This window comes from Notolepis coatsorum (genome assembly GCF_963971535.1).
Source record: "Notolepis coatsorum genome assembly, chromosome: 1".
Taxonomy (NCBI): domain Eukaryota; kingdom Metazoa; phylum Chordata; class Actinopteri; order Aulopiformes; family Paralepididae; genus Notolepis; species Notolepis coatsorum.
The window spans coordinates 322,979,947-322,993,607 of record NC_140165.1 but is presented as its reverse complement, the minus strand read 5'-3'; the positions used below and the strand labels follow the sequence as shown (position 1 = coordinate 322,993,607).

The window sequence follows — 13,661 nt, the reverse complement described above, 5'->3', positions numbered from 1 at the left end:
CCTAAACTTAACCGGCGAAAGAATGCACGTTTATATAGAGAGATGATAAATTAATTAAACGTAAAAAAAATTTAAATAAATAATTGAAGTGATTCGAACTTGTCACCAACGCACCGCAGGCTCCACAGCAAGGCGGCGAACGAGTTGAGCTAACCGTCGATGTTAAAACAGGGGGAATTACGGCTGCATAATGCTATGCGCCGCTGCCGCTCTGCCACAGGGCGTGCTAGGATAAAAGCGTCAGCTAAATGACTAAATGTAAAAATGTAAATGTCGGTGTTGTCGCGGCCAATCAGGGAAAACTCGGAAGCACTCGGCAGCACTCTTGGGCTGGGATTAAAGAATAGGCTCCCAGCGTGGGGGGCTGCTACAGCGTCCATGTGTTTGTTGTCATTGCAAACACTTGTTTGATTTCAATACAGGCCCATTATAAGCACCTTTGTTTAATTCAGTGGTTCTGATCTTTGTTTAGTCCTCAATCATATAATCAGTTCAACAAGTGTTCCAATTATCCATCTTTGATAATATTATTTTGAGATTTGAGTCTAGCTAGTGTCAGCATTCCTCACAGGACTTTTACCGGTTATTGCTGTATTCCTTATCCTCAATTATGCCCCATGCATTTATTATTTTTGTGTACCGTGTTTAGATTAGTAATACAATTTCACTTTTGCATTATTATACAAAATCCTATTTGAAATCTAGACATGTCCTCTTGATTATTAGACTGATTACCGAGTCAACTCCTCGATCTAGTATAACAAACCAAATGGTGGTGCCCCTATATTTTAAGTAATATCAACAGTCTATTCATAACCTTTGCCGATTACAACATGTACAGTAGGACTACAGTAAGTACAGCGTGTTACCTGCAGCACAAGGGAAGTTGTATTCTGTCTCAGCCTGGTCGCCTGAGTGGAACAAAAGACCAGGATCAATGGAATGTGCTTCACTGGAATGTTATTATTTGTGAAATATTGTATTCAATGCGATCATCATTAATGATAAATGCATTAGACTCCACTGGGTTAATGATAAATGCATTAGACTCCACTGGTTAATGTGGAGTCTAATACATTTATCATTAACCAAGTGGAGTCTAATGCATTCATCATTAATCCAGTGGAGTTGAAGACATTTGTTCCTATTTTAGGTTTGCCTGGTTTAATTGTGTAATAATGCATGTATAACCTCAACCCTGTATTTCAAAATGAAGTGATATATAGTACATCTTTATTTTAGCAGAACCTGGCCTATTGTTGAGTGCAATCTTACTTGTCTGGTAGTAGTCACAGATCAATAACAGTAATATGCTGTGTGGTATGATTATACTGTATTATCTGTTTACTTGTCTGGTAGTAGTCACAGATCAATAACAGTAATATGCTGTGTGGTATGATTTTACTGTATTATCTGTTTACTTGTCTGGTAGTAGTCACAGATCAATAACAGTAATATGCTGTGTGGTATGATTATACTGTATTATCTGTTTACTTGTCTGGTAGTAGTCACAGATCAATAACAGTAATATGCTGTGTGGTATGATTATACTGTATTATCTGTTTACTTGTCTGGTAGTAGTCACAGATCAATAACAGTAATGTGCTGTGTGGTGTGATTATACTGTATTATCTGTTTACTTGTCTGGTAGTAGTCACAGATCAATAACATGATTATACTGTATTATCTGTTTACTTGTCTGGTAATAGTCACAGATCAATAACATGATTATACTGTATTATCTGTTTACTTGTCTGGTAGTAGTCACAGATCAATAACAGTAATGTGCTGTGTGGTTATGATTATACTGTATTATCTGTTTACTTGTCTGGTAGTAGTCACAGATCAATAACATGATTATACTGTATTATCTGTTTACTTGTCTGGTAGTAGTCACAGATCAATAACAGTAATATGCTGTGTGGTGTGATTATACTGTATTATCTGTTTACTTGTCTGGTAGTAGTCACAGATCAATAACATGATTATACTGTATTATCTGTTTACTTGTCTGGTAGTAGTCGTATATTTTGACCACTGCTGGCTTCAGGTTCCGCACTGGAAGCTCCTGTACGATCTCTAACGTGTGGTAGATGGGAATGATGGACGGTAACTGTTGGATGACAAAAAGAAAAAGACATCATCAGTAACAGAATGACATGACATCATCAGTAACAGAATTACATGACATCATCACCTCCTTCAGGTACACGATGACGTGATCATCCTCTCTGTCGACTCGGTCCACCAGCAGGGCTCCTCTGAGCTGTGGAAAGAAGATGTTCAGCTCTTGTGATGAACTCTTTGTGAATGAATGAATGAATGAAAACTTTATTTAACAGATTGCAGAATGGGTACAATACAGTACGGCTCAATACATACAATTGTTAAGGGGATGCAGACCTGAGAAAGACGTTTGTCTTGTTTCCATCAGGGTCCCCCATTTTCAATTCATAGACATTTATGACATACACAACATACATGACATTTATGGCATAGGGACATATAGGTATTTAGTACTGATACATTTGTGACATAACGGTATTCAAATATACAGTACTGTTACCCCTAGATCCTGACAGAGTATATACATATGATGGGGAGGGGACTGTACATTAGGAGGGGGTGGGTGGGTGGGAGGGAAATATACATACGGCGGGGAGGGAATATATACATGCGGTGGTGAGGAGACTGTCTATTAGGAGGTGGTGGGGGTTTTGGGCATTTACGGTGGCCAGTTTCGAATTGCAGCCTCCCGTAGGTGCTCTTTAAGAGCGGTTTTGAATGTGGGCAGGGATTCACATTCCTTTACAGCTTTGGGTAGGGCGTTCCACATTGTTGTGGCATAATTGCGAAACGTGTTTAGTCCCTTGTTTGAGCCGAATCTGGGTTTAACATGATTTGTTGAGCTTCCTCTGGTGTAGTGGTTGTGGTATTCACTGACCTTTGGGAAGTATTTTGACATGTACATGGGCACCCCGGTCGTATAGTGTATCTTGTAGACCAGGCCCATTGCAAGTTGCTGTACTCCGTCGTCTACTCTAAGCCATCCTAGGTTGGCAAAGTGGGCAGGGGTGAGGTGGGTTCTGGGGTTCAGGTCAAGTAGTAGTCTGACCAGTTTGTTTTGTGATGTTTGTAATTTTGTTTTAAGCGCCTTTGAGGTGCTTTGGTACCATGAGGTGCACGCATAGTCATAGTACCCTTGAATGAGTGCTCCTGCCAGAGTCTTCAGGGTATTCTTGTTTACCAGAGAGGAGATCCGGTACAAGAATCTAGTTCGTTGGTTGACTTTTTTTATTACATTGGATGCCATTTTGTGAACTCTGTGACGACAAAGTCTCCAGATAACGCAGCAGCAACACATGACAAATCACGCTGAAAGTAAACTGGACTCGTTGGGTTAGAGTTAGGGTACTCAGTAAACTGGACTCGTTGGGTTAGAGTTAGGGTACTCAGTAAACTGGACTCGTTGGGTTAGAGTTAGGGTACTCAGTAAACTGGACTCGTTGGGTTAGAGTTAGGGTACTCAGTAAACTGGACTCGTTGGGTTAGAGTTAGGGTACTCAGTAAACTGGACTTGTTGGGTTCGAGTTAGGGTACTCAGTAAACTGGACTCGTTGGGTTAGAGTTAGAGTACTCAGTAAACTGGACTCGTTGGGTTAGAGTTAGGGTACTCAGTAAACTGGACTCGTTGGGTTAGAGTTAGGGTACTCAGTAAACTGGACTCGTTGGGTTAGAGTTAGGGTACTCAGTAAACTGGACTCGTTGGGTTAGAGTTAGGGTACTCAGTAAACTGGACTCGTTGGGTTAGAGTTAGGGTACTCAGTAAACTGGACTCGTTGCACAAACCTACCTTTTTTAAAGACTCAGCGTCTGGACTGAACCCAGATAAGATCTTTATATCCACAATGATCATATTTGTGGCACCTTCCTTTCCACTGTATCTGTTACAGAAAGATAAAGGTTGTTAATACATTTTCTGGATGTTTGACATTCAATGCCTATTAATACAACCTGTTTGTAGGCCCTATGATTAACCCTTACAGGGACTTGAGCTTCAGGGTGAGCTTTGGTCTCGGGGAGTTGCTGGTGCAGTCTGCCTCAGGTGTGACCTGGATGCTGAGGGTGGCGTCGCTGGTCGGAGTTGGGATGTTGTAGTGATGAGTCACCTGGGACAGAGGGACAACAAGTGGAACGTGTCAAATAAAAAACCTTTATTGTACATTTTTAGATGGACAATAAGTGACATCAAAGTGACATTATTAGAGGAAGAGATGAACCCGTCAGGAGAAGTGATCCACTGACCTGCACTGAGGCACAAGCAGTGCCCTTCACCTCCAGGGTGCTGAACGCCCATGTCGGGTACGGCAGCGCCCTCTCCTGGTAGAGAAGCTTGTTGCCCTGGTTCACATCAAAGGTCAACTCGCCACCGGGAGACTGGACGGTCACTGTGCTGGAACCCTCTGGACTGAACACCAGAGAAGAGTAGAGGGCCAGAGCCTGGAGAGCCACCACTGTGTCCTACAAACATCAACCACCAGTGAGAGACGGATCTTCCACTAGAACAACAAGGTGGGACAGGTGGATGGACGTCTCCTGTAGCATCTGGCCAAACAGCCGTTTGGGACGTACCTGTGTGGAGGAGAAGCCTCCGTAGGAGTTCTGCTGGCCAGCCAGCCACCTGACGATGCGGGAGGCGTAGCCTTTGTCTGCGGTCGTAGGGGAGGCACTGAGAGTAGCTAGCAGCACATAGGAGCTGATCTCCACAGACAGAGAGGCTGATGTTTCTGAGGAGGTCTGAGACCAGTGGAGAAGCCCCCCTGAGAGACCAGGAACACAGTTTCAGTTACCCTGACGGTGGTGAAGCAATAATAGTTACTGTATTATGCCCACATACACAAAGCACACTGGAGCATCGAAATCACTTGCGTTTGTGTCAGTCACTTGTCACGCATTTCTTAATGGATTTAGCTCAAACGTGGTGGATAGGTTGACACTTGGCCAAGGACCTGTCCTGCACTATTGAATTCTCTTCAAAATCAATAAGATTGACATGCCAGATTGAGGTAAAGGTTTTTAGCCATTGGTGTACAGATATAGTACTAGGGACCAAGATGATGAACAACAAGATATCTGAATGAAGAAAGCAAGGGTGAAGAGAGGTCTACTACTATGCAATATTACAATGAGCCTACTTGGTATTGTCCTAAATATGCAATATTACAATGAGCCTACTTGGTATTGTCCGGTTAGATTTCGATCAAACCACAATCAGCCACTTATCACCTCCTTATCCGTTGACTCTGCGTTGTGTTTTATTTCTCCGACATCCTCTCATACTGGCTGTACATTGTGGCATTCCCCCTTTAATGCAATCCGTAAGCATAAGAATTCGACACCGGGCCGCGTAATACCCTTCTTGGAAAACGTTGTTTATTACATAAACAAAACCTCGTAATCAGATGGAAACCAATTCTGTATTGTCCTTGAAAAGTCTTTGGAAGAAAACTAAATTCATTATTCTAATGATCTCTCCTTTCACCCCGCTCGGTGGTCGTCGCGGCCTAGCTGTTATCCAAAAGCCTTCTTGGTTGTCGTGCCACGTCAGTCCTCCCCCCTCCCCCCTTGCGAGGGGAGGAGGGAGCCGTTTCAAAGTCTCTGATCAACGCTTCTCCTCTGTGTGTCGTAGCTGAATCGTTTCTTAGTCTGCCCTTACCCGGAAGAAACCTTAGTTATATGATCTTCGTCATAGCAACGACGGGCCCGCCCCCTTTCCTCGTTACTATGTGACACGGCCATGGCAATGGCTGGTCACCTTTAACACACTAAACGTCCTCTTCTATCAATGTCGAACTTTCCCCATAGCTCTGACCAAACCTCCCCCACCAGTGTTTATCAGTGTTTATGTTACCATCCTGCCGACGACCTCGGAGCCCATGGCTTCAGAAGCCTGGCCCGTGTCTCCATGTCTCACCTTGTTGTGAGGAGATGTTGTCCAGGTGCTTCAGAAGCCTGGCCCGTGTCTCCGTGTCTCACCTTGTTGTGAGGAGATGTTGTCCAAGTGCTTCAGAAGCCTGGCGCGGGTCTCCGTGTCTCACCTTGTTGTGAGGAGATGTTGTCCAAGTGCTTCAGAAGCCTGGCGCGGGTCTCCATGTCTCCTGCCAGAGTGAAGGTGTATGCCAGCAGGGCTGTAGTGTAGGTGTTGCTCACATCACTGCTGGCGTTCCTCAGACAAGACAGGCTGTTGCTCAGCACAGGATTCTGAAACAGATTAAATAGGTTTTGATCAGCACAAAATGCACTCATAATAGCTGTCCTTTCAATCAGAATTGATACCAAATAACTTTATGGGAAGTTCCTTTCACTAATGTAACACTATAAGAGTCTACTCAGAGGCCCCTGTAAATGTCCTAACCCCAACCCCCTCAAATGTACAGTCATTTACCTAGTATGGATTTGTCAATAGTCCAATGTACAATTTTGCTTGTTTGTACAGTGTCTCCCCCCCCCCCCCCAATGTACAGTTTTGCTTGTTTATACAGTGTTTCCCCCCCCCCCCCCCAACCACCTCCAATGTAAATTACCCAGTATGGTTGTCAATATCCCAATGTACCCAACCCCCCCCCCACACAACCCCACCCAACCTCCTCCAATGTACAGTTTCTACGTCAAATGTATATACTCCCTTTTCTTGACTCCTTTTGTATCACAAACAGTACTGTATTTGCAAATCTGGTATGTGATAAATGTATAGATGTAGCAGTACTGACTATCTGTATGTCATGTATGTCATATATGTCCTGATGAATTGAAAATGGGGGACCCTGATGTAAACCAGACGAAAGTCTTTCTCTGGTCTGCATCCCCTTAACAATTGTATGTATTGAGCTGTACTGTATTGTACCCATTCTGCAATCTGTTAATAAAGTTTTCAATCAATCAATTAACACATTAATATAACTTTATGTAACAATATAAGAGTCTACTCACAGACACATTAATATAACTTTATGCAACACTATAAGAGTCTACTCACAGACACATTAATATAACTTTATGTAACACTATAAGAGTCTACTCAGACACATTAATATAACTTTATGTAACAATATAAGAGTCTACTCACAGACACAGAAACATTCATCTCCAACAGTGAGGCAGTGATGTAGGCAGTAAGAGTCACTTCATCAGAGACTCCGCCCTGTAGAGAGGAAACATGAGCAGGATTTTAACCTAATATCCTGTGTGGAAATTTAGATATCTGCCATTAAATCAACTTCTTCAACTTCAAACTACTTTATTTTCCATTTGGAACTTCATTTGTGAATATCTACCATTAAATATCTACCATTAGATATCTACCATTAAATATCTACCATTAGATATCTACCATTAAAGGTTAACTATTTCTACCATGTACCCAATTTAGTCATCACACCAATTCCCCTGCTGACAGTCTGGGCAGGACTACATGGTAGACACATGCCTCCTCCGCCAGCTGCTACACTACCTTTAACCTGGTCTGTGTGGTGCTAGGAGAGTGTTTAGACCTCTACACTACCTTTAACCTGGTCTCTGAGGTGCTAGGAGAGTGGTTAGACCTCTACACTACCTTTAACCTGGTCTCTGTGGGGGTAGGAGAGTGTTTAGACCTCTACACTACCTTTAACCTGGTCTCTGTGGTGCTAGGAGAGTGTTTAGACCTCTACACTACCTTTAACCTGGTCTCTGTGGTGCTAGGAGAGTGGTTAGACCTCTACACTACCTTTAACCTGGTCTCTGTGGTGCTAGGAGAGTGGTTAGACCTCTACACTACCTTTAACCTGGTCTCTGAGGTGGTAGGAGAGTGTTTAGACCTCTACACTACCTTTAACCTGGTCTCTGTGGTGGTAGGAGAGTGTTTAGACCTCTACACTACCTTTAACCTGGTCTCTGTGGTGCTAGGAGAGTGTTTAGACCTCTACACTACCTTTAACCTGGTCTCTGTGGAGCTAGGAGAGTGTTTAGACCTCTACACTACCTTTAACCTGGTCTCTGTGGAGCTAGGAGAGTGTTTAGACCTCTACACTACCTTTAACCTGGTCTCTGTGGTGCTAGGAGAGTGTTTAGACCTCTACACTACCTTTAACCTGGTTTCTGTGGAGCTAGGAGAGTGTTTAGACCTCTACACTACCTTTAACCTGGTCTCTGTGGGGGTAGGATAGTGTTTAGACCTCTACACTACCTTTAACCTGGTCTCTGTGGTGCTAGGAGAGTGTTTAGACCTCTACACTACCTTTAACCTGGTCTCTGTGGTGCTAGGAGAGTGTTTAGACCTCTACACTACCTTTAACCTGGTCTCTGTGGGGGTAGGAGAGTGTTTAGACCTCTACACTACCTTTAACCTGGTCTCTGTGGGGGTAGGAGAGTGTTTAGACCTCTACACTACCTTTAACCTGGTCTCTGTGGTGCTAGGAGAGTGTTTAGACCTCTACACTACCTTTAACCTGGTCTCTGTGGTGCTAGGAGAGTGTTTAGACCTCTACACTACCTTTAACCTGGTCTCTGTGGTGCTAGGAGAGTGTTTAGACCTCTACACTACCTTTAACCTGGTCTCTGTGGGGGTAGGAGAGTGTTTAGACCTCTACACTACCTTTAACCTGGTCTCTGTGGTGCTAGGAGAGTGTTTAGACCTCTACACTACCTTTAACCTAGTCTCTGAGGTGCTAGGAGAGTGGTTAGACCTCTACACTACCTTTAACCTGGTCTCTGAGGTGCTAGGAGAGTGGTTAGACCTCTACACTACCTTTAACCTGGTCTCTGTGGTGCTAGGAGAGTGTTTAGACCTCTACACTACCTTTAACCTGGTCTCTGTGGAGCTAGGAGAGTGTTTAGACCTCTAGACTACCTTTAACCTGGTCTCTGTGGTGCTAGGAGAGTGTTTAGACCTCTACACTACCTTTAACCTGGTCTCTGTGGTGCTAGTGTTTAGACCTCTACACTACCTTTAACCTGGTCTCTGTGGTGCTAGGAGAGTGTTTAGACCTCTAGACTACCTTTAACCTGGTCTCTGTGGTGTTAGGAGAGTGTTTAGACCTCTACACTACCTTTAACCTGGTCTCTGTGGTGCTAGGAGAGTGTTTAGACCTCTACACTACCTTTAACCTGGTCTCTGTGGTGCTAGGAGAGTGTTTAGACCTCTACACTACCTTTAACCTGGTCTCTGTGGTGCTAGGAGAGTGTTTAGACCTCTACACTACCTTTAACCTGGTCTCTGTGGTGCTAGGAGAGTGTTTATACCTCTACACTACCTTTAACCTGGTCTCTGTGGTGCTAGGAGAGTGTTTAGACCTCTACACTACCTTTAACCTGGTCTCTGAGGTGGTAAGATAGTGTTTAGACCTCTACACTACCCAGCTGCCCCAACATGTTTAACCTGATAAAGAAGTGTGCCTGTCAAAATAGCTGTTTTTGGTATTGAGAGTAAAAAAGAAAAAAAATTTAAATAAAGAGAACCCACCCTGATCAACTCTTACCAAGTATATACAAAGTGTCAACACATTTAGCTTAACATTTTAACAGTCTGACAAGTGCTTTTAGTTTCAGTTTCATTTCAGTATTTTTACTTTTCCATACAAATACCTTCATTCTGTTGTTGAATAGTTGTCCAAACATTTGGAAACAGCCGTTCTCTTTCTGCCTGTTCTCAAGCCAGCTCTGTGATTCCTCGATTCTTTCTGGGTCAATATAAATGAAAGACTTTGCTCTGGCAAAGGATCTCAGGACAAAAGCAGTCAACCTGAGGATGAACAAAACATTGATTACATTTTCACTGAAAAAATATGCTTTCACTCTTAAGCAATGATGTTTGTGATGACAGCTCAGGTTAGTCATGTATTATATGATTCAATAATGTTCCCACCAAGTGTTTCCTGAGCCTTGTCCAAATGTGCTGAAGGCTCCATCATGATGCTTGTAGTTCAGCTGCCTTTGATAACCTGTGAGAAGATTAGGTTGTGCTTATCATCATCATCATCATCATTATCATCATCGACGGGGCACCGGTTGAGAGAGTGAACAGTTTTAAGTACCTCGGAGTCCACAAATCAGAGGACTTGACATGGACCACACACATTGACAGTGTAATAAAGAAGGCACGACAACGCCTCTACTTCCTCAGGCGCCTAAGGAAGTTCCAAGTCAGTCAGGCGATCTTCAGGCCTCTTCAAAACCAAGCTAAAAACCCACCTGTTCACACTTGCCTTCACGCAACACGGCCCCGCTCCCAAGTAGCCCACCCCTGACTTTTTTTAAGCCACAGATTCCGTTGTTTTGTTTTGTTGTTTGTTTGTTTGTTAATTTCAACCACTTCATCCAATTGGACAGAACTTGCCTCCTTTTTTATTTTTATTTTTTATCTCTTTTATCTTATTTGTTTTTTCTTGTTGTTACTATACACAGATCTTTTATGTATTTTATTATATTTTTTTTCAATTTTATTTCTTATTTCTTCCATCCTTTCCTTGTACAGTGTCCTTGAGTCTGAGAAAGGCGCTTCTCTCTTAAAATCCAATCTATTATTATTAATTATTATTATTATTATTATTATTATTATTATTATTATTATTATTATTATTATGTATATTGACTGAACATTCCTTTACTTACTTTCTCTTTACTGTATGTAGCACACTCTCAGGGGTTCATACAGAAACAAGCATTTCATCATAAAGTATTCTGTATTTTATTATGACAAATAATAAACAAACTTGAACATGAACTTGATCATCATCATCAACATCATGACCAGTATACTTAATGTAAAATACTGACATTAAACATGCACTGCAGTTAACAGTCAATCAAATCTAGCCCATAATAATAAAATATAATCCATGATAATAAAATATAATCAAAGACAATATAATCTAACCCATGATATTGAAATCGAAACCATGATAATAAAACCAAGCAATAACTGAGAAAGTAGCAAACAAAACTGTTTTTACAATGCATATCAGGGCACATACTGTAGTATATTATGGGATGCAGACCCATGCCTAGATATGCAGCACTCTGCTAAACAAGTTTAGATTGAAATTGTTAGTTTGAGTCTCCTCGCAAGCCAGAAAGAAATCTTGCATTTGTTTTATTTTCTGGCTTCTGAGGCTAGAGCTGTCGTTTCTCAGGGTTTTAAAGGGATAGTTTTCAAGAAGCCTGTCTATGAGGGCGGCTACGTGGTGCAGTGGGCAAGGCGCTCACCACGAATACTGGAGACTGGGCTCGAACAGGTTCGCCTCCCTGTTCGAGCCCAGCGCTCCACATTGCTTTCAGTTTGGCTGGTCGTCCGCACTAATACACATTGGCAGTATTAGGGAGAAGGAAACTGATGGGTGGGGATCGGGCGTTGTGGACAGCGACTCTTACAGGTCGGTTGGTGCGCCTGCGCAGTAGAGTCAGGAAGCGACGGGGGCGGGGCGCCTCCAAAGTGCAGACGCTGAAAGATCGAGCCGCGCAGGTGGAAAGATGCGACTGCTGTTACCTCGAGTATCGGAGGGGACTCGTGCTATGTATGACTTAGTCCACATTGCAGCCGGCTTGTGGGAGGCAAGAAACAGTGTTCAAAGACAGGGGAGGGTTGAATTGGACGATACGAAATTTGGGATGGGAGAAAAATAGAAAATGGGAGAAAAAGTGGATCCAAAAAAAAGAAGCCTCTCTATTTAATCACAAACTATGATTATTTTCTGTCCATCAAATTTTTTTTGAGATTCTGGAAGGAGAAAATGTTAGGATTTGCTAATGTGAGTTCTGTGTAAACACAACACTCTATGGACTCAGCACTGCTCAGATAGTGTGTGGCCCTTTCTTTCTGTGTAAACACAACACTATGGACTCACCACTGCTCAGATAGTGTGTGGCCCTTTCTTTCTGTGTAAACACAACACTATGGACTCAGCACTGCTCAGATAGTGTGCGGCCCTTTCTTTCTGTGTAAACACAACACTATGGACTCACCACTGCTCAGATAGTGTGTGGCCCTTTCTTTCTGTGTAAACACAACACTATGGACTCAGCACTGCTCAGATAGTGTGTGGCCCTTTCTTTCTGTGTAAACACAACACTATGGACTCACCACTGCTCAGATAGTGTGTGGCCCTTTCTTTCTTTGTAAACACAACACTATGGACTCAGCACTGCTCAGATAGTGTGTGGCCCTTTCTTTCTGTGTAAACACAACACTATGGACTCAGCACTGCTCAGATAGTGTGTGGCCCTTTCTTTCTTTGTAAACACAACACTATGGACTCAGCACTGCTCAGATAGTGTGCGGCCCTTTCTTTCTGTGTAAACACAACACTATGGGACTCATCACTGCTCAGATAGTGTGTGGCCCTTTCTTTCGGTGTAAACACAACACTATGGACTCGGCACTGCTCAGATAGTGTGTGGCCCTTTCTTTCTGTGTAAACACAACTCTATGGACTCACCACTGCTCAGATAGTGTGTGGCCCTTTCTTTCTGTGTAAACACAACTCTATGGACTCACCACTGCTCAGATAGTGTGTGGCCCTTTCTTTCTGTGTAAACACAACACTATGGACTCACCACTGCTCAGATAGTGTGTGGCCCTTTCTTTCTGTGTAAACACAACACTATGGACTCAGCACTGCTCAGATAGTGTGTGGCCCTTTCTTTCTGTGTAAACACAACACTATGGACTCACCACTGCTCAGATAGTGTGTGGCCCTTTCTTTTTGTGTAAACACAACACTATGGACTCAGCACTGCTCAGATAGTGTGTGGCCCTTTCTTTCTGTGTAAACACAACACTCTATGGACTCACCACTGCTCAGATAGTGTGTGGCCCTTTCTTTCGGTGTAAACACAACACTATGGACTCAACCACTGCTCAGATAGTGTGTGGCCCTTTCTTTCTGTGTAAACACAACACTATGGACTCACCACTGCTCAGATAGTGTGTGGCCCTTTCTTTCTGTGTAAACACAACACTATGGACTCACCAGTGCTCAGAAAGTGTGTGGCCTTCTTCTCGATGGCTGGCGTGAGCTGATGCGTGTTTCTCAGGTATTCCAGGATGTAGATATTAGGGGCCAGTAGGGCCATGTTCTGCTCCCCGCATCCATATGGCATCTTCAGCAGCCCATCCAGGTTCTGGAGGGCTCGGCCCAGAATGTCTCCTGCAGCAGAACCAAGGAGGGATCTTTGAGAGAAGTCATCAGGGATAACCTAACCATCCAGGTTCTGTATAGATCCATCTATCTAACACTAACCATCCAGGTTCTGGAGGGATCCATCTATCTAACCCTACCCATCCAGGTTCTGGAGAGATCCATCTATCTAACCCTAACCATCCAGGTTCTGGAGAGATCCATCTATCTAACCCTAACCATCCAGGTTCTGGAGAGATCCATCTATCTAACCCTAACCATCCAGGTTCTGGAGGGATCCATCTATCTAACCCTAACCATCCAGGTTCTGGAGAGATCCATCTATCTAACCCTAACCATCCAGGTTCTGTGTCTAACCTGGACTCAGTTCATCACCTGGACTCAGTTCATCACCTGGACTCAGTTCATCACCTGGACTCAGTTCATCACCTGGACTCAGTTCATCACCTGGACTCAGTTTATCACCTGGACTCAGTTTATCACCTGGAC

The 13,661-nt window shown here is 43.3% G+C and overlaps 1 protein-coding gene across 1 annotated transcript in view; it reads right to left on the bottom strand.

The window, feature by feature from the left end:
* Window positions 1-846: 846 nt before the first annotated feature.
* The window catches only part of LOC311226736 (alpha-2-macroglobulin-like), a gene marked incomplete at both ends in the record, with an annotated part of 36,756 nt that continues 23,941 nt past the window's right edge, over window positions 847-13,661 (bottom strand). Inside the window, 12 exons of the mRNA XM_084312146.1 lie at window positions 847-911; window positions 2,008-2,113; window positions 2,198-2,266; window positions 3,854-3,944; window positions 4,045-4,169; window positions 4,306-4,521; window positions 4,633-4,820; window positions 6,099-6,261; window positions 7,127-7,201; window positions 9,622-9,778; window positions 9,902-9,977; window positions 13,005-13,181. Of these exons, the coding sequence (XP_084168272.1) occupies window positions 847-911; window positions 2,008-2,113; window positions 2,198-2,266; window positions 3,854-3,944; window positions 4,045-4,169; window positions 4,306-4,521; window positions 4,633-4,820; window positions 6,099-6,261; window positions 7,127-7,201; window positions 9,622-9,778; window positions 9,902-9,977; window positions 13,005-13,181 (1,508 nt within the window). The remainder of the gene's footprint in view (window positions 912-2,007; window positions 2,114-2,197; window positions 2,267-3,853; window positions 3,945-4,044; window positions 4,170-4,305; window positions 4,522-4,632; window positions 4,821-6,098; window positions 6,262-7,126; window positions 7,202-9,621; window positions 9,779-9,901; window positions 9,978-13,004; window positions 13,182-13,661) is intronic.